This window comes from Leucopleurus acutus (genome assembly GCF_964270905.1).
Source record: "Leucopleurus acutus genome assembly, chromosome: 10".
Taxonomy (NCBI): domain Eukaryota; kingdom Metazoa; phylum Chordata; class Mammalia; order Artiodactyla; family Delphinidae; genus Leucopleurus; species Leucopleurus acutus.
The window spans coordinates 25,117,183-25,142,112 of NC_139153.1; the positions used below are offsets into that span (position 1 = coordinate 25,117,183).

The 24,930-nt window shown below is 43.3% G+C and overlaps 1 protein-coding gene across 10 annotated transcripts in view; it reads left to right on the plus strand.

Moving 5' to 3' along the window:
* The window catches only part of MAGI1 (membrane associated guanylate kinase, WW and PDZ domain containing 1), a 618,198-nt gene that overhangs the window by 566,732 nt on the left and 26,536 nt on the right, over nucleotides 1-24,930 (plus strand). For 7 of the 10 annotated variants that reach the window (XM_082848946.1, XM_082848948.1, XM_082848949.1 and 4 more), the window contains 3 exons: nucleotides 4,542-4,573; nucleotides 16,019-16,235; nucleotides 23,029-23,120. In XM_082848946.1, coding sequence (XP_082705072.1) covers nucleotides 4,542-4,573; nucleotides 16,019-16,235; nucleotides 23,029-23,120 — 341 coding nt within the window. Of the gene's footprint in view, nucleotides 1-4,541; nucleotides 4,574-16,018; nucleotides 16,236-20,116; nucleotides 20,201-23,028; nucleotides 23,121-24,930 lie in introns of all 10 variants that reach the window. The other 3 variants (XM_082848947.1, XM_082848954.1, XM_082848955.1) reach the window with 1 other exon arrangement.

A 24,930-nucleotide genomic window follows, 5' to 3' on the forward strand; every position in this document is an offset into this window, starting at 1 on the left:
TCTAAGAGTAGCCCCTGGCCAAGTTCTCAGTCTTCTTTCTGTGGCTTTCCGTGGGCTCCATGAACTAACTCTCTCTCTTTCTAAATATATATAAGTTCCTTGCTTCTTACACATGGCATTACCGTATTCAGCACCAGGACAGTTGTTAATGCAGCCTTTTGCTATGCAACCCTCTAAAGAATCCCATGTGTTTGATGACATGTGGATTAGTGACATAGTGTTTGTCAGAATGCTGAGGAGGAAACCAAATGTTTCCATTAAAATGCTCAAATCTAGAAACCAAGTACAAAGGGGATGAATATCACAATGAAGTCAAAGTAAATTGATGACACAGTACAGTTTTCTTATTTGAAGATCCACTTTGCATTTGACAATGACTTTAGCATTCACCCTTTCCAAGCCCTTTGCACGATTTTTCTTGCTTCTTTCAGATAGTGAGGTTGGTTGACATTCTCACTTCCTTTAAACCTAGAGGAAATGAGGTCCAGGGAAGTCCAGTCTCTTTCCCAGCATCTCAGGTTTGTTCATCTCGGTGCCAAAATGACAGTGATTGGCTTCTTTTTGGCTTCCTGATAGCCCAGCTGAGCTCTCCGATGTCTTCCCTGTTTCCATTTAGTCACTAGGACAAACAGAAGTCTTAATTTCAGTAGGATGCTTAAAGAAACTCATTATGTGTATATTTATTTTGGGAAAAAGTAAGCAAGTCTTGGAGGATGTAGAGGTCGGTGATGGCTCTAGAGATTGAAAAATGCGATAAAATGTTCTGAAATTTGCTGCATTTGTCGTACAGAGGCAGTATAGACTTTTGTTTATTGTGGTATCTGTGGGTATGTATATGTTCATAAGTAAATAAAGCTTTTCTTGTTGTAGAAGATTCTAAAATAGGTAATAAAGCCATTCATGATCTCATGAGCCCAAGAACATACAGTTTAAGTGTATAACCTTCTGTTCTTTGTTTCCAAATGCTTATGTATTCTGTTACATTTTTTACTTTTTTCATATAAACTTTTGTGTACAACCTTTTTAAAATTCCACCAAGAATAACATTTGCCATTTAGTTATATGAGAACATGTTCAGTAGTGTAGTTTATGGCCTTGATATTTAAGGGAAAGAGATTCTTCCTCCTCCTCATGTTGATTGGTCAGATCTCAGTCACTAGCAAAGAATTTGCCATTTGTTTTCTCCAAGGGGACACCTTTTTCATTGGGAACTTGAGAAATTCAGGTCCCAAGCTTTTCTCACTTCTGTAGATCACACTTAGACTCCCACTTTGAAGGTACACTTTCCCGTGAAATTTTCTGGGATCCCTTTGAAGTAGCATTTGCCACCTCCCAGGCTCTAAGAGCAGATGGTGCTGTCCGTGGATTCTTCCTGCTGCCTCTTCTCAAAATTCCCCTTCCTCTCCCCGAAGGGAGCAGACGAGCCTCTTAGGACAGGTGCTGTTTCTGTCCGTATGCCTCCTATGTAATATGTGACACGATTCCTACAAGTAAGCTTCCCGCTTCCACTGGGAGCACAAAGTGTGCCTTTGCCCTAAGGAAACCCACTGACGCGCCATCAAGTGTGGGATCGTGCTGCTTTCTGTCACCCATCCAGTGTGGGACGGCCGCAGTCACCTCCAGCTAGACGAGGGCCACATACCAGGATCTCTTGGTCTTGGAGAATTCTTCCAGTGATCTCTTTTAGTGCTTCCCATCAGGTCTTCCCGGCTATTTTCAGTCTATCTGAATAGCTCTGAATTAATTAACGTTTACTTTTAAATTAATATTTTATTGCCTCAGCAAGATGTGAATTTGGTGTTGTTGAAAAAAATTCTAGATTAAGGCTGAAGTCTGCTTAAATTAGTCCATCCAGTCCGTGCCCCTTCTTTCCCCACTGGAAATACAGTACTTCAGTTACCAGTTTTCATGTGTGACAGTCAAGGAGAGGGTGTGTGTCTGAATATGTTTAACACCTGTCTCCTATGGCTGCCCTTCTACCTCATGCTGTTCTCATTCAACGTTATAGTTTGGAGACCATCCATGCTGTTACCCATAGAGTTAGCTCGTACCTTTTAACCTCTGCGGATGGCTTCATAGGTTGGATGTCCCTGAGTTTATCTAGAACTTCCAGTCATTTCCAGGTTCCCTTTATACCAACCGTGCTGCACTGAGCATCCTTGTACCTGCATAACCGTTGGATGTGTGTGCAAATGCTTCTCTCTGATAGAGAATCCACGGTGCTGTTTATTTTATACATGGAAATCTTAACAGGTTGAGAATTTAAGATGGTCAGAGTTTTAGAAATGATGAGCAGAGTGTGGATCGAAGTCATTTTCCCTGACTTCTCCTAACTAGTTGGAGATTCTTTACAAAGTTCTGTAGAGGGTCATTGGGATCTTGGGTGACATCAAGTCTAGTAAAAGCTCACTCCAGTGAAGTGTTGCTTATTCCAATGAGCTAAGAACGTCAGTCTGAATTAGGGAAAAATCTGTATTTAAGGATGCGATATTTGACCATTTTGAAGTGTACCCAGTGACCCAAACTAATATAACTTGATAGAATTCCTTAAGGGAAACACATTAATGAACAAATTAAGGCACCTAATAATTATTTTTAAGAAAAATGACATCTGAATTGCTCAAGACAGTTATTCTCATCCATAGGCAAAATATTTCCCCTACGTATTTTTTGCATTTTAGCATGCTAGGCAAATGAGTTTTTCTAATTAGAGTAAGGTAACCGTAACCACTTTTTTTTCCCCGAATGGTGTAAATTAGCAAAGGAAAGTAAAAGGGGTTGACACTTGAGGGCCTGCCCTGTGCCAAGTATGAGGCTTTTAAACATTTTGTCTATTTAATTATCACAACGAGTACAATGAGTCTTATTCTCTCCACTTCATAAATTGAAAAACTGAGGCGCAGAGGACTTTAAAGCAACTCGCTGAAGGTAGCCTATCCGAGTTTGCCGCACTTGAAAGAGTAATAATCCTCATTCTACTGTATTATGGTTTCCTTAAATGGGGTCCTCCAACCTTCTTTGTCAGAATCTTCTGGGATGTTTGCTCATACTGCAGATTCCTTGGCCCCTGAGGGTGGGTCCTGGGATTCTGCATTGAGAAGAAGCTGCCACATCCTCCATGTGCATTCTGAAGTCCCAGAGCCCCTGTGCCAGGCCGTGGTGACCTCCTTTTGGTGATGTGACGAGCCGTGCCAGAAGAGTGCCCCCACTGCCTGTGGGGATGAGCAGTCCCTGTCACGCCTCTCGTGCAGGGCGCCCATTAGCAGCGCTCCTCTGGGTGGCTTCCTATTACTCACCCACTCCCGCGGCCTCCTGTTACTTGCGCTGAACTTAGCACGGCTCCTCGTTTGACAAGTCACTTCCAGGAGAGTTGAAATCGTTACACTGCCTAGGGATCATGTTCTAAAAAAGGTTGACCTTTCCGGTGCAAAATCAGATCCCAATACGTCAGGTACTGCATTGTGCCTAACATGGGTGGAATCTGCATTTTGTATCCTAACCTTGGCTCAAACCAAAAATTAAAAAACAAAACGAGAGAACTGCTTGCAGAAATGATTACTTTCAAAACACTGATAAATGTTTTTATTTTCCTTTCCAGCCCTCCTTTGCCACACTCCCTTGGTGACAGATTTTCTATAAGTCTGCCCCTAATGGCTTCTGACTTTCCCAGAAGTGAGATCAGCGGCCCCTTTCAGCTCTCACCCTGCCACTAAAGACAGGGTTTTGGAAGAGCCAGCAAGGTTCTGTGAGCCCCTTTTTCTCCTCTGCCTTTCTCTTTCTGCATTATTATCTTTTTCTCTCAGCTCCATGAAATTTCTCTTTTCATTCCCCAGCAGCCTGCTTTCGAGGGGCTAGTCCCAGCAAACGGAATAGGAGTTTGCTCGGATGAATGATGTGTGAAGGGGTGTGCTGACGATCCAGAGGGTGTCCTAAACCAGCTTTGGATTTGTGTCCTGTTCTGGCAAAAGAGCATCCGTTTTTGTTTTGGTGTTCAGCTCATTCAAGTAAAGAAGGCATTTCCTCTCCTAAAAGGCAGAGGAAAAAAAAAAAAAAAGGAAGAAAAAAAAGAAAGACAAAAAAAAATTTAATTTTAACCATTTACTCCTCTGAAACTAAATATACACCCCCTTCCTCTGTCCTGATTGGTCCACTTCAGTTGACAAGTGGACAGGAAAGGAAATATCCTGGACTTAACTGTAAATTAAGTCGCTCTTAATCCAGAAGAGCATTTGAGATTCTGTCCAAGTGTTCAATTTCCCAGGCCGCTGAGGTCTGTGAATTTCTTTTCCCAGCCTCCAGGCTGCTGCAGTACCAGTCAGCATAGCTAATGCAGATAGATCTCCTGCCTCTCCCTCTCCTCCTCCCTCTGCTTTGATTCGATATGAACAGCCTGGTAACTCCGATGCTGGGGAGAAATCTGACATAACTCTGCAGATGGCTAGGTTGCCATGAAACACCTGGGGATTGTTCTTTAAGGAGAAGGTAACATTTATATGCTAATGATTTCTTCCCCTCTCCCCTCCTTGTTGCGTTTTTTCCAGGGCTGCCAGTTCCCAAGAAGAGCCCAAAGTCGGTAAGGACTTGTCAGTTACTTGGTGCTCGTTTTGGGGTGGGGTGGGGGGGCTGGTGGTGGGAGGGGACGCTATCTGGCTGGACTTAAATGTGTTTTACAGTGGGTGGAGGAGACAAAAAACCAGGGCTCGTTTTATTAAGTTCTGGGGATCCGTTTGGTATAGAAGGTATTGGGGTTTGTCTTTAACTGTCTAGTGATTTGCAGGCAGGCTGCGGGAGCCTGGATAAAGAATGCATGTTTGGAATCTTCTCTGTATAAATGCATCACAACTCTCATCCCAGTGGATGAGTTTCTTAGATATTTTAATTTGATACAAACGCTACTGTTTCTTTTGAGGGAAGGAAAAACCAAAAAACTCTACCTGCTTCCTGAGTAGCATTGCTCTCAGCTGGTGTTTCAAGCCATTCGCATGGGTAGATTCCCTCCCTCAGCTTTCTTTTGCACTGGGTGATGAATTATTTAAGGATTTTAAAGCCTGTAGGTTTATGGTAGAATTGCTCAGTCCTGTATATATGCCCATGCTCGCATGGAAAATGCCCCAGCCCTGAGAATAAGACATTTCCTTGTTGTGGAAATATCCTTTGTTGTTTTGCCAGCTTTAGTGGTATTGTGCTGCAGGTATAGGAGTCTTTAAAAAAAAAAAAAAATCAATGTTATGCTGTCCTTTCTAATCTGCTTTCCCTGAAGATGCATTACCTAGTCGACATGTTCGCTAATAGCTTTGAGGCTCTAGCATTTCGCTTGGTGATGGTGAGCCTTTGCTCCCTGAGCACTGACAACAAATTAAAATGCTACTTAAATCCTCAAAATCTGGAACTCTGATGCCTATGAAATTGATGTGGTGAAAGAAGCATCCAAAATCATTAACAGTAAGATAAAGAGGGGTGTACTTCCTTGTGGCTTAGAGTATTGGGGGGAGGAGGAATTGACAACCTCTGCCATCCGGGAACGGAGAACTTTAAAACTTTGCAGCTTACAGTGCTGCAGCTGAATTCTTTCCACCTGTCTCGAAGCCTGGCAGCAAGAGGCAGAAGTTTATTCAGGAGATGAGAGAGGGAGCTTCCTGCATTCGTAAACCCTACTCCTAAGTTCTCCAAAGAGAAAAACCTGCAGTAATTGATTGCCGTGGCATGGTGCCATGGTGATGGGAACACGTGACTTCGGGGCTGCTTCCCTTGTCATTTTGTGTTAATGTCCAGGCTGAGAAGTGCTGGTAGGTGTCTACATTGGAACCACAGAGATGCCAAAGCCTGTGTGTGTGTGTCTGTGTGTGTCTGTGTGTGTGTCTGTGTGTGTGTGTGTCTCCCCCTCCCAGGATCACAGTCAGAAACCTATTCAGCCTTCAGAAAAATAGAAGCACATCTGAGAGATGTGTCACATGAGCTTGAGTTAGCAACAGTCATCCTTTTCTCTCCTGCAGCCCCAAGCATGCTACCTGAGGCATGGACTTATTTTACACCCTCCACATGGCACGGAGTCTTGACCAGAAGTGTATACTGAGGGGGGGACAGTTTGGCACACACAGCATGACATCGGGTAGCATGGTGTTCTGTTTCATTTTGCATCCCATTTCAACTTGCTGTGCAAAAAGATTTTTGTAGAGTCATTTGCATCTCTTCTCCCCCAAAGTGTGTTGGAATTCCCCATTGAACTCAGAGGGTATCAAACAGGTACAGAGCTTGCATTCACCAAGTCAGTTAAGAGAATTCCCCATGACTGTTTATTCTGGAGGAAGTCATGTCATGAACAAGCAGCAAACCAATTACTCAGGCTGCATTCCTAGGAAAAAAAGCTCTCTTAATTGCGTTGCCCACAATCTGCTGGCTCTTAATTACCACAAGCTAAGAGACTGGTGTGTTGCTGGGTTAGAAAAGAACCATCCCCCAGCTTGGGGCTTGTCCTTCGCTGGTTTCTCTGCCAGGACAGGGATGATGGCTTTCACAGCACTGCTGGCACACTCTGGCAGCTGCTGTACAAAAGTAGGGGGATATCAGCCGAGGTCTGCTGTTGCCAGTGGACCCTTGCGAACATCTGTGATCAGTGGGAGTTCTGCACAGGTGGGTTGAAAGCTGTTTCCCTTTCCCAGTTTGAAATTTGATGAGGTCCTGCTAGAGAGACAGATGATGATGGGATTGTTCTGGTAGGGTCGGAGGGAATCCATGGGGAAGCTGGATGACGTGGTTCCGGAAAGTCATTCCTATGATGACAGGCAGGGCCAGGTGGGCTACGGAATGAAACGCACACCGATTGTGCCTGGGTTGTGATACGCTGAGAGTTACCATTAGCTCTGAGATACACCGTTTGAACCCAGGACCATGTCTGTTCTTTATTCTTAGAGACTCCTGCAGTTGTTGGCTTGCTTACGTGACTGACAGCTTCCTTTGCCCTCATATCTTTTTTTTTCCTATAAAGGTTTTGAATAATTAAGTAGTTGGGTTTTTATTAGAACAGGACTTCTCTTTTTGATCTCACTTCTCCTCCTGAATAGCCTCTGTAACTTACTCTCAAGCAGCCATTTCCCCTGCTAGAGTTAGTGTACATGTTAAATTTATGGTTTAAATACTCAAGGGGGACAACGGCAGTGTCTTAATAAAATTTAACTAATTTAATACCTGGACATCCATAGCATCAGGGATTTTTCTGCCAAATGGCAGAGACAAAAGTAAGACATATTTGCTGTCAGGCTTTAGGCCTCACTGGGAAAATGGCTTGGTGGTCCACTTTAATCATCCTGACTGGAAACTTGTTTAACGGAGACTCTTGGTCGAAATCACACACGAGGATTTTGCGTGTGAGCGTTGTAAACTCTAAATACCACACCAGACCCTGAATTCTAGGTCAGTGTTCACGCAGGTTTTTCACTAGTTCATTTCCCAACTATTGCTTCCTCTGCTCCCTTCTTTCCTCTGTCCATTTGTCCATTTATCCATCCACCATATATCCATTCATCTATCCATGCATTTCTCTTTTATCCACTCATCCATTCATCCTTCCATTCAGCAAGTTGGTGTTGAAAAACTACTAAGTGTCAGGTTTGGTGTGAGCCATTGGAAATGATATAATAAATAAGATGGTGCCCTTCTTCTTGGAGCTTATAAATGATTTATTGATTGCTCCTTTCAAAAGAAGGATTTATTGTCACAAATCACTAAAATTTTTTATGCATTTGTTCCATCAACAGATATTTATTGGGTGTCTCCTGCATGCCAGGCCCAGCGCTAGTATACAACAGGAACTAAAACAGAAAACATTCATGTCCTCATACAACTGGGGAAAGATAAATAGGCAGATCTGTACAGACCCTCATGAGACCTAAAGTATGGTGAGCATATACTTTCAAAAGGTAACCAAGCAGAAATATAACATAAAACAAGCACTCACATAATAAAACTCATTCAGCTCTTCATGATAATAACAAGTGAAGTAGTCATCCAAAGACATAAAAAGCTATAAAAAAATTGAATTAGATACTGTGATAGAGCTATGGAATTCTTCCAAGTTCCCCAGCAGCCTACGCAGCATAGGTAACCACATTATTTACTTAGCTTTTATTTTCAGATCAAAAAAAAAAAAGCATAACGTGTTCACTAAGGACACAGTGTTTTCCTAGTTCCTAAAAAAGTTCTCACAGGGACTTCCCTGATGGTCCAGTGGTAAAGAACCCACCTTCCAGTGCAGGGGACCCAGGTTTGATCCCTGGTTGGGGAACTCAGATCCCACATGCCGCGGGGCGGCTGGGCCCGCGAGCCACATCTACTGAGCTCGTGCGCCTCAACTAGAGAGCTGTGTGCTCCAAACTACAGAGCCTATGCACTCTGGAGCCTGTGCGCCACAACTAGAGAAGAAAGAACCCGCACGCTACAACTAGAGAGAAGCCCGCGTGCCGCAATGAAGAGCCTGTATGCCACAACTAAGACCCAATGCAGCCAAATAAATAAACACTTTAAAAAAAAAAAAAAAGAGCTCTCACATAAAGTTTTCATATAGGGGACACCAAGTGATGGGCAAGGAAGTGTCCTCAGCAAATGCAGCAAGCTGAAAGGTAGCAACAGTGACAGGTTTCTGTTCCATGGTCCTCTGTCCCTTTCCCGCGGAAGGGATGCTAAGGACATAGCTGACAGCTAGTCATTAAGGAATACGAGGGAGAGATCTTAGACAATGTGCACAGTAAGTGACCCCGGCCTGAATCATCCTGAATGCTGCCTCTTTCTCAAACTCTCCTGGTGGCTTTAGCACCCCAATGCCACTTGTCCCAGATCCAGGGCATAGCACAGCCCACCAAAGCTCCAAGCTACAAGGAAGCAGTGAGAGTAGTAGATGGGAGAAGGCCTAGGGTTACTTAAGTAAGTCTCCTTGCCTCTCATGGCTCACAGCAGCTCATACCCTCGGCCCTTTGGAGCCTTAAAAAATAGAATTTTCTGTTGTATTAGAGTCCATTAAAACATTCAGTATGAACTGAAATTCATTTTCATATCCAATCAGAACTTTCCTTTTCTTCTCCATTAACTCCTCTTTCTTGCCTTTGGAAGAAATCATTTGACTTAGACCCATAAATGATACAAGAAAGAGGCAAAAAGAAGGACCATCCTCTGCTTTGGCTTGCATTTGAGACTGATTTTCGTGCAACCTTTAATGACATTGGCCTGATACCTCATCAGCACTTGTAGTTTTTCCTGTTGTCCATGTAAATCGCTGCAGTGGTCTTCAGTCTCGGCAGATACATGAACTGTAAATAATTTTGCCTTAAAAATGGATTGATTTGTCATTTTTAAGCCACATGAATTCTTTTCATCATTTAAGCTAAGTGCTGTCTGTATTCATTTGCTCTTCCGAGCAAATATTTTCAGCTCACTTTATAAGTACCCCCGTTTTGAAATCATTCTGTGAAATACTAATGAGCTGACTTTTTTCCCCATTTCCATTTATAAAATCCATTGCATCTTCCCACTTTCTCTGGCCTGTCAGTAATAAGGAAATCATTTGTTTTAGGAAGGTTGGTGCAGTTTTGTTTTACATGGTCTTATGACACAAGTTCACAGCCAGATGTGGCCAAGGATTTCTGTGGAGTTTTCAAAATTGAAATTGTTTCTTTTTTCCTAGTTGGCCCTGATTTGATACTCAGAAGTAAAAATCTTGCTTCAAAAATATCCACATAGTGACAACAGCTAGTGTTGGAGACATTCAACTCGATATATGGTCCTCCTTTCCAAGCGTTATTCAAGCTGGAGGTGGATAGTTGTGTTTCTGAGAACTCCTCCTCCCTCCCGCTTCCCCCTTCCCCTTCCCCTTTCCCCTTTCCCCTTTCCCCTTTCCCCTTCCCCCTTCCCCCTTCCCCTTCCCCCTTCCCCTTTCCCCTTTCCTCCTTCCCCCTTCCCCTTTCCCCCTTCCCCCTTCCCCTTTCCCTTCCCCCTTCCCCCTTCCCCCTTTCCCCTTCCCCTTTCCCCCTTCCCCCTTCCCCCTCCCCCTTCCTCCTTCCCTTCCCCCTTCCTCCTTCCCCTTTCCCCTTTCCCCTTTCCCCCTTCCCCCTTCCCCCTTCCCCTTTCCCCTTTCCTCCTTCTCCCTTCCCCCTTCCCCTTTCCCCTTTCCCCCTTCCCCCTTCCCCTTTCCCCTTTCCTCCTTCTCCCTTCCCCCTTCCCTCTTCCCCCTTCCCCTTTCCCCTTCCCCCTTCCCCCTTCCTCCTTTCCCTTTCCCCCTTCCCCTTCCCCCTCCCCCTTCCCCTTCCCCCTCCCCCTTCCCCTTCCCCTTCCCCCTCCCCCTCCCCCTTCCCCCTCCCCTTCCCCTCCCCTTCCTCCTTCCCTTCCCCCTCCCTCCTTCCCCCTTCCCCCTTCCCCTTCCCCCTCCCCCTTCCTCCTTCCCTTCCCCCTCCCCCTTTCCCCTTTCCCCCCTCCCCTTTCCCCTTTCCCTTCCCCCTTCCCCCTTCCCCCTTCCCCTTCCCCCTCCCCCTTCCTCCTTCTCCCTTCCCCTTCCCCCTCCCCCTTCCTCCTTCCCTTCCCCCTTCCCCTTTCCCCTTTCCCTTCCCCCTTCCCCCTTCCCCTTTCCCCTTTCCCCTTTCCCCTTCCCCCTTCCCCTTTCCCCTTCCCCCTTCCCCTTTCCCCTTTCCTCCTTCCCCCTTCCCCTTTCCCCCTTCCCCCTTCCCCTTTCCCTTCCCCCTTCCCCCTTCCCCTTCTCCCTTCCCCTTCCCCCTCCCCCTTCCCCTTCCCCTTCCCCCTCCCCCTTCCCCTTCCCCTTCCCCCTCCCCCTCCCCCTTCCCCCTCCCCTTCCCCTCCCCTTCCCCCTCCCTCCTTCCCCCTTCCCCCTTCCCCTTCCCCCCCCTTCCTCCTTCCCTTCCCCCTTCCCCTTTCCCCTTTCCCCCCTCCCCTTTCCCCTTTCCCTTCCCCCTTCCCCCTTCCCCCTTCCCCTTCCCCCTCCCCCTTCCTCCTTCTCCCTTCCCCTTCCCCCTCCCCCTTCCTCCTTCCCTTCCCCCTTCCCCTTTCCCCTTTCCCTTCCCCCTTCCCCCTTCCCCTTTCCCCTTTCCCCTTCCCCCTTCCCCTTTCCCCTTCCCCCTTCCCCTTTCCCCTTTCCTCCTTCCCCCTTCCCCTTTCCCCCTTCCCCCTTCCCCTTTCCCTTCCCCCTTCCCCCTTCCCCCTTTCCCCTTCCCCTTCCCCCTTCCCCTTCCCCCTTCCTCCTTCTCCCTTCCCCTTCCCCCTCCCCTTTCCCCCTTCCCCTTTCCCTTCCCCCTTCCCCCTTCCCCTTCCACCTTCCCCCTTTCCCCTTTCCCCCTTCCCCTTTCCCCTTTCCCCTTTCCCTTCCACCTTCCCCCTTCCCCTTTCCCTTCCCCCTTCCCCTTTCCCTTCCCCCTTCCCCCTTCCCCTTCCCCCTCCCCCTTCCTCCTTCTCCCTTCCCCTTCCCCCTCCCCCTTCCTCCTTCCCCTTCCCCTTTCCCTTCCCCCTCCCCCTCCCCCCTTCCCCTTTTCTTACTCCTCCTCTCCCCCATGCAGCCTTTCAGCAATGCCTATCAAATCTGGCACCAAAATATCTTTTGACTTTACTTGTCCCTCCCCCTTGTCATAGCTTTTCCCCTTGTATAAGCCACCCCGGGTCCCTCATCTGGTCTGCACAGTAGCTTCCTGACTGGCTCTCTGCTTTTACTCCCACCCACATCAACCTATTCTCCAGACAGTAGCCAGACCAAACTTTCTGGAAATAAGTTGGCTCCTGGCACATCCGTGCTTTAAATTCACTGATGGATTCCTCCTCCCCAGAACTAAGAGTGAAACCCAAACTCCTTAAAGTAGCCCACAAGGCCCTTGCATTATTTGGTCTCCAAGTTCCTCTCAAGCCACGCCACCCCCTGCTGTGCCACACTAGCTACCTCTCTGCTCTCCAAACAGGCCAAGCTCACTTTTGCTTTGCAGACTTGGCACATGCTGTTTCCATTAATGGAATGTTCTTCCAGAGGCTTCTCCTTATGACTAACCTTAAGGACACTGCAGTGTGTTGTCATCAGTCTGTCATTATTATTTGATTAATATTCCATCTCCACACATACACACACCTAGATACATAGGTACAAATTCTCAGGTACTATCTCTTTCTTACTTACACATTGTACTTTTCAGAATCTGGCTCATAGCAGGTGATCAGTGTGTATTTATTGGATCAGCGAATAAATGTATTGCAGGTCACTTAAGAGGGGCCATTCTGGATGTGCTATCATTGATGGATTGCGCCAGCCATGTTCTTAGCATGCATAGAATTACTTTAACAGACTTGCAAGTGTATCTTTATTAATGCTTATTTGAGGGCCAGTTTCTCACCTAGAAAAATGAGGTGAGAGACAATCACATTTGGTGCAAGTCGGATCCTGTGTTCAGCAGTGAATTTGTCCTCATGGCCCAAGTCTTCTGGGAGGGAATCCAGACTGCTGAAAAGGCATATGAGGTGACTTTAAGTTGAGAGCTATATAAACATGGCTTTCCTCCTGGACAGTTCTGGACCCTAACCAAATAAAAGATAATGTCATATCTAATTAACGTGTTCTCAGAAAATAAAAAGGCATATTTTGAACTTTTCTACACACACAGAACATAGCTTCAAAAAGCTTAGGTGCCAGGATACTAAATACAGAATGCATTTTCAAATTAAGTCATTTTCATAATTGAACTTGAGAGGAAACATAAAGCGAGGTTAAATCTTATCAGGGAAAAATCCAAAAAGTTTCCAGATGCTCACGTGTTTGGCCCGTGAGGGTGGGTTAGAACATGCATTTAGCGATGGGTTAGCGCTGGCCTAGTGTTCAGAGCATGTTCTCAGGATGCTGTTGTACTTCTGTTTTCCAGATTTAGGAGCAAAGTTTAGATGGCATTCAGAGGGGATGCAGAGGTGCAGTTTGATGGAGAGGCAGTTTTGTAGACTCTGTCCAGACTGTATCCGTCATTTTGTGATAAATTGGACCTAAATGCGTCCTTTATGGGGAAGGTGAGAAAAGGGGATAAAAGTTCTTAAATGGCCCAAGCCGTTTCTGGTAAACTTCATTTGCACCCTCTGGTTATGGCGAAGCTGTCTCTTCATTTAAACTTGAGATTTCCAGGTCCTCGGTGTCAGATTTGTTACACGGGGACCGCCATCGAAGGGTCTTGGAAACCCCTGAGGTGACGTACAGAGTCTGTGTGCATGCATTTGTGGGCGTGTCTGTAGAAGCACCTATGCATTCGCTGCTGGAGAAAGGTCCAGACTCTCTCAGTGGGACAGGGTTGCCGGTAAGGTATTTCTCTCCTGTTCAGGAAGAGGCAGTGATTGGAAGAGGTTACATTTCAAGAGGTTACCGAGTATCCCCAGGAAAGGAAGAAGAAGAAGATTGTGCGGTTGCCCTCAGGTAATCCCGCAGTGCGGCTCACAGGGTCCTGGTGAGGCTTTGTGAAGAGGAACCTCTACACGAAGGAGACTGGAGCTTCCACGGTCAGAGACTGACTCTAACCATGAAATGAACTTAGTGTCAATGGACTGACCCCACATCTAGCATTTGCTACTCATCTGAAAAACCAGGCGAGGGTGGTCATTTGAAGAGAGGGATGAAACTCTCATGGTTAATCCAGAGGCCCTTCATCTATTGAATTATTTGCTTTCACTTTTAAAATATCTTCTTCCTGCCCTTCCAAGAGGAGAGCGGACACAAAACACTACCAAAATGTAAAAAATAGAAAGTAACAGTCCCATTAATTCTCCTTACCAAGGTTCATTTCTAAATGAAAACAGCTTTACATTTGGTCTTGATTATAAAAAACATTCTCTGTACATTATAGAAATAAGAAGTAGGCAGCACAGGAAAGTATAAGAGGGAGAAAACCCACCCAGAGCCCATCTTTTTTTCTATTTATGCTGAGGTGTGTACACTACACATGCTTGTTTATAATGGAGACCCTTACAAAGACCACGGTGAAGAGGAAGACAAATTCCCACGCTCGTGCAAAAGGGAATGGGGATTGTATCCTTCGTTAATGTCTTTCTGACTCTGAAAATCTTCAGCATGTCTCCAGGGGAAGCAAGAAGGCAGGTTTTGACCTTCTTAGGGAATAGAAAGGGGATAGCTGGCCCTGAGAGCCGAATTCACTTTGGAGAGGACCCTGTTGGAAGTTGGCAGAACCAGGTTCTGTCCCAAGTCTTCGGAATGCGGATCCATCCAAGGCTGAGCGGAGCCCTTGATCCTCAAAAGGGAACGCTGTGATGTGGGGTAATGGAGATGGTTGTCCCTGTCCAAACATCAGTGTGTTTTCCTGACCTCTTCACCCAGAGTATGTTGTCCCCTTGAGTCTGAGTGAATTAAGCCCCTCATATAGCTGGTTCCCAAGACCTCTTTGCTAGTTTAGAATATGGTCCTCACATCTCTCCCGCAGGCACATCAAGTATAATTTTAAAGAGTCTATCTTACCTTCATGAAATACATGCCCAATTTTCGACTTTGAATCCTTGCTAAAACCTATCTTCAGATCTGTGATCTGAACAGTCAAGGGAAAATGAAGTTTTTGTCCTCCTTGGCCTTACTTCAATGCTTACTTCAAAGCAAGGACTGGAAGGGAAGGAGTAGAGGGACCTGAGAAGTAAATGAACGGGACCTTGGAAATTTCCACGGAGATGTGAATGGAAGATGGAGGCTACCTGGGGGAGAGAATAAGGAAGAATGGTATGATAGGACTGATTGCAAGACTGAGGGCAAGATTTTGACACTATAAAGAGCTTTAGGGAACTAGAATGTCTATGTCAGAGATCTTATATACTACTCAAAAATCATAAGCTATACAGGATCTATAAGACAGGCCGGAGATGCCCCTTTACAATGCTCTTAAGCAGTTAAGTGTAGTGACATGGTGTCTGTTGTGTGAGAGACAGGACTCCAGGATTTTTCTTTTGAATGGGGGGAACTAAACACCTGGGCTTACCACATCTTTCATTGGAAAAAATAAGAGCTGAAATTATTTTATTTCCCATGCAGTATTTTTCCTCTGACTAGATTTTGCTGTTGATTCAATGGCCCTTCCAACAAAGAGCATCTCCTACAATGGGAAGGGTCTTTAGCTGAGCAGAATTTAAGGAGCAGGAACCTCCTACTTATTCTACTGAAATTGAAATGAAATTCTTTGCCTTTGACTACTACTCGGAGTTTGGACAAGTTGCAAATCTAAGAAGGCTGACCCCCCAAGGTCAACCCATATATAAAGTTGGATCTTGGTTTTCAACCAACAGTAGTATCAGGAGATCAAGAGGTGTAATGCGATGTCTGCAAAACTGATTCACTAAGAATTATGAAAGCTCTTCAGACAATGGTTTTTTATATACTTGTAAGTACAAGTGCACACATAATGCTAGGCATGATTTTTTTTTTTTTCATGATAAACTACTTGATATCTTTTTATTTACTGATTTCTAGGCATGATTTTTTAAAGATCTGATCTATGTTTCTTACAGGCTAGCAGGACTGATGGTAAATCCTTAGCAAGAAGTTGGGTATTTTACTACTGAAAAAGGGAAAATGTGGAGTCCCAAGGAGCATTTTTAGCCCTGATCCTATTTCTTCTGGATATTCTAGCTTTCCACTTAAACCACGCATGGTATTCTGTGTCACATGTTTGGTTTAAAAATGAAGATGTTAAAACGAGTACATTTCGTAATAAATGAGCCCAGTGACTTAGCTGAGAACCTGTGATGAAAATTGGATTTGTTTTCTGCTCCAACCCTGAAAGCGGTATGGTTTACCATGATGTCCTTCTGTCTGGTCCACCCCTCTATCTGTCTGCCAGTCCCCAGCGGATTTACCTGCATTCAGCACGAGCCAAAGGTGGAAGCCAAAATGTTGTTGATAAATTTATGTATGTGTGCGCAGAAGTGCTGAACAAAAACCAGCTGATGGAAAACACCCACTCCGGGAACCAATAATAATCTCTTCTTGCCCCTCTCACTCGCTTCCTTTCAGCAACCACTGGAAAGAAAAGACAGCCAGAATAGCTCCCAGCACAGCGCTGCCAGCCACCGAAGCCTGCACACAGCCTCTCCCGGCCACGGCACACAGGTGCTACCCGAGTTCCCACCCGCCGAGGCCCCGGCTCCAGATCAGACTGACAGCTCTGGGCAGAAAAAACCAGATCCCTTTAAAATCTGGGCCCAGTCCAGGAGCATGTATGAAAACCGACGTGAGTAGCACCCTGGCTCCTGTCTCCCCTGGACTCCGCCGCAGGGCTCCAACTCTCTTCTTGAGGCTTATTGAGAATAGATTGTCAGTGTGTGAACAGGAGAGAGGTGAATCCAGGTGAGAGGTGACAGCATCTCAGAGCAGTGATAGAATCTGCTGGATATTCACTGAGGCCCCGTTACGTCTTCTGTTTGGGCAGGTGTGGTAGTCACGGATGGTCATCAGATGAAGGGCCTGGGTAAAATGGATTTATTTTTCCTCTCCATTAAAAGAAGTGGCCAAAAAAAAAAAAAAAAGAAAAAGAAGTGGCCGATAAGTGCTGCTGCCCCATTAATTCTTCCCTACATGGAGATGGTGGCCTTCTCTGAGCTCCGGTCTCGTGAAACAGCTCTGATATACAATAGAACATAAATACGATTGGTTTGGATTGCAGGAGTGATGAGAAGAAATTAAATGCTTTCTTAGTGGTCTCGGTTTTTAAGAATACTGGTAATTTTTTTTTAAACGTTATCAGTCTTTCTAAACAGTCCCCTTAAAAAGAAAAAAAAAGAGTAGTGAGTGGTTTGTGTTCTAATCATTTATACTGTGGTTAAGTATGTTCCTTTAGCTTCACCTTTTTGAAAAATATGACCTAGTGATGTCATACATAGTACCTTTTGGGCTGTTATAAACCGGGTAATCCCTTCACATTTAATGTTTTACTTTTTATTATGAAATGATTTCCAAAAACTATTCACTGTAAACAGTATTCGCTTATCTTACTGTTACCAATCAGAGTTCCTAAAATGCTTTCATCTTAGGGGATACAAATGGGCCATTTTTGTTTGTTTGTTTTGGCGGTTGCTCTCACTGACCTTTTCTTCTGAGTTTGATTGGTTGGGATGAAGCATCTATGAAGAATATGCACTTCATTTTCCCTTTTTGTCATAGGATAGGAGAGAATGATTAATGAGGGAGGAGGCCGGGTTTGCTGAAGGGTCAGATTCAAACTGGAAGAGAGAAGACAAGCATTCTGCCTTTCCTCTTGGTCCCCAGCCCCCTCAGCACAGGTTTCATTTGGAGCCACACCTGTGGTTCTCTTAGCAAAGCCCCGTGAAGGACCGAGGCATGGGGGGTGAGGTGGGGGAGTGGGGGGGACACTGCAGCCACCCACCCACCCCCTTGGACTTGGCTGTGAAGCATTTTACTTGCTGGCTGGAGCCACTCCTCTGTGACCCAAACCAAACAGGGGAGTGAGAACAGCATCCCTGCCTGAGAAGGAAAGTGGCCCACACTGCTGGGTGCAAGTCAGCACTTAGGAGGCACGAGGCATGACTGGAGTCTTGGTGATGATCAAGTTTTAGAAGTCACCGAGGCTCCCTCTTTGCTTTTCCTCTTCAAGGAAGAGAAATCATTGCCTTCCTACTACCATAGTGCATGGAATTAAGTAGGCTGTTTGCCTAAGGCTTCACTGTGCTGGCAAAAGCCTAACTTGAGAAGGGGTTTATTTAGTCCCTGGACTAGAAAGACCCCTGAGTACACCTCACTCCGGGCCAGAGGAAATGAAGTTCCATTTGGAACATCCCTTGGAAGCAGTAGTTGCTAAGCATGAACCTGGTGTCTGTTCTCACTGTGTCTTCTCACTAATTGGAATGATTTCATGGAAGAAATGTTTTCCAAAGAGGAATATTTTCACATTCCCTTCACATTTCTCTTTAATCATGCAGGTCCTCCAATCAGTGACCCAACTTCAGTTGATGTGGAGATAACTGCTTTGTTGACTATGCCCCTGCTTTTCTCAGTAGAGTACACATTTATGACTGAGTTTCCCATGTATGAATCTTTTTGCAGTAGAGTAAATCAGGTTCTGAAGTGCTGGTGTGGGCCTCATGGACTGACAGACAATTCTAGTGCACCCAAAGAATAGGAGGCTGTAGCTCAGATGGCATTTTTACCTTGATGGAAGCAGTATTTCTTCAGAATTTGGTATTTAATCCATTTTTTTAAAAAAGTTTTCACCAGAAAAAAAATAAGAAAAATATGTAATTCTGCCACAGCCAGCTGCTCTAAGCATTGAATGAGAGGCAGACTGAGATATTTGTAATGGTGCCAGTTTAGGCCTTAACTTTCTTGAACATCTAAGGAACAGGATCTAGCAGCACAAATGAGAATCAGGTTTTTTTGCTGATTAGACGCTCCATAATTGAGTGATTGTAGCAACCTGACCGATGTTAAAATTCACATAGATTTCTTCCTCACCACTAAATCAGGATAATGATGAGACTTTTCCCTCCATGATAATTATTCAGTATCTGTCACAGATTTTCTTTTTTTCACAGTACCTATGAATGAACCTACGTCAGTCTTGTCTTTTTTTTTTTTAATCTTGTCTTTTAATCAGTATTTGGCTTTATCCCAGATCAGTTTCTGCCATTCCCTTAGGCTGTTTTTTTATCTTGTCTTTTGGGAAAAAATGAAAAAGTAAAGCATGTAGCCTCATTAGATGTGCTTCCCTGCCCCTCTCCCCAAGACATATTAAAATGAGCAAAGTACTCCAGGAAAAAAAACAAGAAAATTAAAGTCAGCAGTAACATCTTAATTGTACCCTTAATTTCCTTTTTTGGGAAAATATATTTTCCTCATATTTTATTTTATTGTAAAGGACAATGTGAAGATTCTTATCAAAGTCTCTGATCCAGTTCCTTCACATGGTCTGAATACCGTGCAAAATATAGCATTCTTGATATGGCCATCTGTCAAAACAGCAGTGTCCAGTTGAATCGATCTGAATTACAGATGTGTTAATAAATCCCTCTGAAGAGCTTAAGTGTTCAATTAAGAACATGCATGGGTGGTGGTGGTGGGTTGAACTGGGAGATTGGGATTGACATATATACACTAATATGTATAAAATAGATAACTAATAAGAACCTGCTGTATTAAAAAAATAATAAAGTAAAATCCGAAAAAACCCGAGATTTATTAAAAAAAAAAAAAAGAAAGAAAAAGCATGCTTGGAAGTCCTTTAAAAGCCATGTTGCCTGTTTGTATTTTCTCTAGATAACATGCCAGTTGTGTACATCTTTTAAAAATGGCATCGATGCAATCTTATTTATAAGTGTTCAGGAAGAGCAGCTAGTACCCACTAGTGTTCACTGTGAAACAAAATCTAAAGCTTGCAGTTCAAACTTTGCCTGTTCACAAAAGAGTTGGGAAAGAAAAATGACAAAGCTGTCATTTTAACCAGCGTACACGTGTCCCTCGAGAGAGACATGCTTAATGGTCTGGAATTGGTGTACAGCTCCTTTATCATAGTTTAAGCAGCTTGGGTGTACGTCTAGATTTTAAGAGCTATTATGACAGTTCTTATTTGTGTATTTGTTCAGCTCTTGGCCAGATCTGATGATTTGTGTCACTAAACAAAAGGCTATTTTGGTTGAACTGCCCTAGAATTCATCTGAACAGGTTTTAGCCCAAGAATTAATCCCAGCAGGAACTTGATACTATTTTAAATAAACACAGTAATGTGGCTGTGACAAAAGTATGCTTAAATTTTTTCGAAAGGAAATAAGGGGTTAGATAAATCTCAAGTTCATGACATGATTCAAACAAGGTCAAAAGAGAATGGGTACTTCAGGGTATAATTAAATAGGAAGAGTCTAAGATGGTAAAGGTAGTTCTGTGAAATTCTCGGCGGTACAGTTGTAAATTCCAGCTTTTTGACAAGAGAAGTACGGTGGGAAAAAAGAAGAATCAAACCATAGTCTTTTAAAATCCACAGCAGCCTTGACCTTTATTGTGAAAGCTTAACTGCACCTTCCTTATCAATCAAAACTAAATTAAAATGAACTAAGAGAAAACACGTACATTCAGCTTTGCAAAATTGTGACATTACTATTCCAGCTATGTCACCTTCGCCTGCATCGGGATTGAGCAAGGGTGAAAGAGACAAAGAAATCAATTCCACGAATTTTGGAGAATGTCAGAGTAAGGATCTGCTGAAAACGTTCATTTCTCCATTATTACTCATCCTGTTTGATGTTCCCATTGGTCTAGGGGGCTAGAAAGAAACTCAGAAAAAGGAGGGAAGAAAGAGGGATGCCATGAACAGAAGTGTTTGGGTTGTTTTTATTGACCAAGGCTAGAGCAAAGACAAGATGAAATTAAAAGTGATGGGCATTTTTTAACCAAGTCTGCAAATGTGTTGTGTGTCTGTAGTAATAGAGACGCCAGGGGAGATCTCTGCAAACATGGTGATTCCATTTTTTCTAATTATCAAAGGAAGTCTTTTGACTGCTTTATTGGGTCATTGGTGGAATTACCAAAGGAAATGAGCTGCTCTGATTGTCCCCTGTACCAGGGCTTAGAAGTGAAGAGAGCTGGATGAGATTTTCTTAGCTCTTCTTAATTTAGTCTCAAAAAGAAGGGGGGGGGGTGATAGTAATATCAGAAAGATGATTCTACCCTGCTGCCTCCTGAAAACTTAATTCTAATAAAATCTGCCTGAAATAAAGAAGAGAACAAAAAATGTTTGGGGGGAATAGTTTAGAAACTTTTGTGCCCTTGCTAAGAAGGGACAGCAGAGGACAAAGAAGAGAAACATCATTCTATAATTCTCTAATATGTTTCAGTACTGATTGATCACCAAAGTTATATATTTAGAACATGGCATTTGGTTCGTAGAAGAATATAATTGTCGAGATGCCCAAGTTCAAGGACCAAAAGACTTTCTTTGTAACACATCTGTGTTTGTGTGTGTTTTCCTGAAAGGCTCATCATTGGCATCTTCTACATCCTTGGTGTCTGTCATTGGGCATCTTCGTTTTCAATAGGAAGCTTTTTAAATAAATTTGCCATCTGTTTATTAATTCTCAGAGGAACAATTATTTTTCCAATGGACTGAACTGTATGATAAGCCTAAGTCTGTTGGCCATAATTGCCCATCCCATGGTGGCTTACTCCTGACTGAGCAATAAAAGGCAGAAACTTGCTACATTTGGTGACACTGTAGGGTGGGCAGGTGTTCCTGTGTTAAATGATGCTGCAGAGAAAATTGGTCTGAGCTGGAGGTCTCTGCAGAGGTCTTTCCCTTGTTCACAGAAGGGCTTATCAGATTTCAAGCACTCGGCCAAGAACCTAGTGCTGGCTGGAAAGCACCCGTGGTCTGTTTTGGTAATAATCCTCCAGCTTGAGTGAACCAAAGACGACGGAGACTCAACCTGATTTAATTTGTTGTCTCAATGAGACTTTTGAAACAATAGCCAGCTACTCAAACAGAAAGAAAATATTGTTACCTTAGCATGCTGAAGAAAATACCATTCTCGAATTGTGTCCTGTGCTGTAGCCTAACTCCATGTACCATGGCATCTTACAGCTTAGCCTCAGCAATTATAATAAAAAAGCATTGGATAAGAAGCTCCCTTGAAAGCATGGCATTAAGATAGCTCAAGCACGAATATTCGATTCTCTGACTGGTGCTTACGTGTTCATTTAGTTTCTTCTCTCTCGGCATACATTGTAAGCTCGTGGGTGAGTCCCGAAAAAGGGACATCTCTCGCTAGCTTGAAGTCTAAACAACCACCTTCTTCTTCCCTATTCCACTGTACAAAATCAGAGAAGATGGGAATTAAGTTCTCAGTACATACACAACTCCTTCAGCCCCAAAGCCAAGGAATTAAAGAAACCAGAAATTCTGCAGAACAGTATTTGAAAATCTCCTTTAGGATCCATGGCCACTAAATTATATTTTTTTTCTTTAAATAAAAGATTTGTCATTTTACAGACTGTAAAACATACTACTTAAACACTAAAATATTAAGTAAGAATTAAATAGAAGTACCCCTTTTTTTATTACTTTAGTTAAGTAACAGAGTGTTATATAGGACAATCTCATGTACAGTAAGCATGTTCTTAAGGAAACTACTTTTAAAAAAAAATGAGATTTCCATTTGAAAGCCCTGGACTATTATTGAATTTTAAAAGTAAAATATCAAGCTGTTAGATAATAAATGAATACTTATAGTGGTGAAATATTATAGGCAAATACTGGAATAAAGCACTTATTTTAGTGATGAAATATGGTTCATAGATATGGGACAATTTTGTTCTCACCAGTGATCTTAAGGATATAGAAGGCTGACTACTTTTTCATAATAGCAGTGAAATCATAGTAATTTTTATAAATTTGGAAATAATTAGGATGTTTGAGAGTAACTCTTTTGGCAAAAATGATCTAACAGATCATATTCTTGGCATTGCTAGTCTTGATTACTTTAAGGGAAAAAAGAAGTGATTTTCTTTTTTTTAATTGAGAACACTTTTTACCTCAAGCTGTTTTCTTGCATCTTCTAGTTGATAACATCAGGCACTTAACAGGTCTTCTAAATCCTCGGAGCCAACCTCTACTTCAGAGGTCACTCTGACAGCATGAGCTCCTTCCTCAGACATGGGCACCCACTTTGTGATGCAGAGCCTGATGAGTTTCATTTATCTAATTCCCCTTGCAACAATACCCAGGAGAGTGGTGAGTGCTGACTGCAGCCTTCATCAGGGATAATGGCTTGATTAGGAATTATCAAACAGTGACTAGTCCTTTGAAAAAAATCGTAAGGCTCAATGACTATTCCTACCATTAACTCTCACCCAGTGTCCTCTGTTATTGCACCCGTCCAGATTATTTTGTTTACTTGTGTGTATTGGAACGCTGTCATCTGCTCCAACACCATCAGTATCGGTCCTGTTAACTGTGTTCGCCTTAGGGCTCTGATTCCTTTTATCCGAGAAATAATCTCTCTCTCCCTCATCCCTCTCTGCAGTTCCAGATTATCAAGAACAGGACATCTTCCTCTGGAGAAAAGAAACTGGATTTGGATTTAGGATTCTGGGTGGCAATGAACCAGGGGAACCTGTGAGTCTTTTGTCTCCCTGCCCCTTGCCCCCCATCCCACCCTACCCCGCACCACCCCGTGCAGTTTTCTAAGACTTCAAAGCAAATTGGCAGCAGTGACAAATCAGCAAGATTTGAGTCCCACCAGGTGCACCCCTGTTTCGTCTTTTTTTTTAATTTTATTGGAGTATAGTTGATTTACAATGTTGTACTAATTTCTGTTGTACAGCAAAGTGATTCAGTTGTATATAAATATAATTATATATATATATATATATATATATTCCCTGACTGTTTCATCTTAAGCACTAGGGGTTATTCTTTGGATTTTGTGAACTCTTTCCGTCTTGATAAAGAAGGGACTAGATCCTTTCTATAAAGTGTGTGTTTTTGTTTGTGGAAAGCGGCAGCTGCAGCGTCTGGAGCTCCCGATCAGAGAAAAGGGAACCGAAAAGCAAAATAGGAATAGACATCAACTGGGAATACAGTGGCTTGATCCTTCTGGCCAATTCTGTTAAATCTGCCAGCAGGTAGTTGGCTTTGTATATTGAGTAGTTAGGACAGAGAGCGCTTGACAAGGCATTATGAAAGGTTAGAGAAAGTAGGACCACGCTCTTTACAAAATTAGGGAAAGAACCCTGAACAAGGATCAGGAGACATTTAACCTCTCCAGGCCTCATCTTTAGAATAAATTGAGGAGAACGTCACAGGATTCTTTTGAAAGGGGAAAAGAGAACTAAAGATAAGTATTGTTCATTTCCTCATCACAGTAAAAATAGCTGTGGTTTCTTGAGTGCTTACTATGGGCCAGGTGCTATGCTAAAGGCTTCTAACACCCATTCTTCTCATGTATCCATCAAATCTATGAATCTGTCCCATTTTTCAAATCATGAAATAAAGACACCGAAAGGTTAATGAACCTGCCTGGCATTGCAGAGTTAGTAAATGGAGGGACTGGAAAGGGTGTGATTCCAGAGTCCATGTTCTTAAGCACTCTTCTGTCAAAGTTCTTTGTAAATGATAAATGCCATGTAAAGATCGCTGTAGCATCATTATCTAGAGAGAAGGCAAGCAAGGCGCAAATATTTTAGCTAAAGTTTAGTGAATGGTTAGTATAACAACAGCAAGACACGAAATATAAAGACCTGCTCTGCATGCAGGTGCTATAGACTATGAAAACAGGGATGCCCAACCAGACTTGGCTTGATTCATCCCTTCATTTAGCACCACTTACCATGCATTCCCTTTTGCTAGGCACATGCTGACCTTTAAAGCAAAGTTGTATGACTATTATAATTAGTAGAGTTTTCTGAACAGAGGCCTCTTAGGTGGATAGAAAAGGGGGAAAAGTTTTGCCAGTGAAGGGAGTAAAATGATTTATTTTTGCAAAGGGGAAAAAACAATGAGTCAGCAAACCACAGATAAATGTCAGGGTACTAAACAAGAAAAAGTTATTTTTTCCATTTAAGATTTATTGTATCACCTAGCACAGCACCTGGTACCCAGTGGGCACTCAGTAAGGGTTTGTGGCATGGATGCAGACATGAATGAATGAACTGAATTGTTTTCAGGTTGTGAAGGCCATCGTTTTACAGGCAAACCTCATTTTATTGTGCTTTACAGATAGTACAGTTTTTTACAAATTGAAGTTTGATGGCAGCCCTACATTGTCAGATGATGGTTAGCATTTTTAACAATAAAGTATTTTTTAAATTAAGGTATGTACTTTTTTTTTAGACATAATGCTATTGCATACTTAAGACTACAGTATAGTGTAAACATAATTTTATGTGCACTGGGAAACCAACAAATTCATGTCACTTGTTTTGTG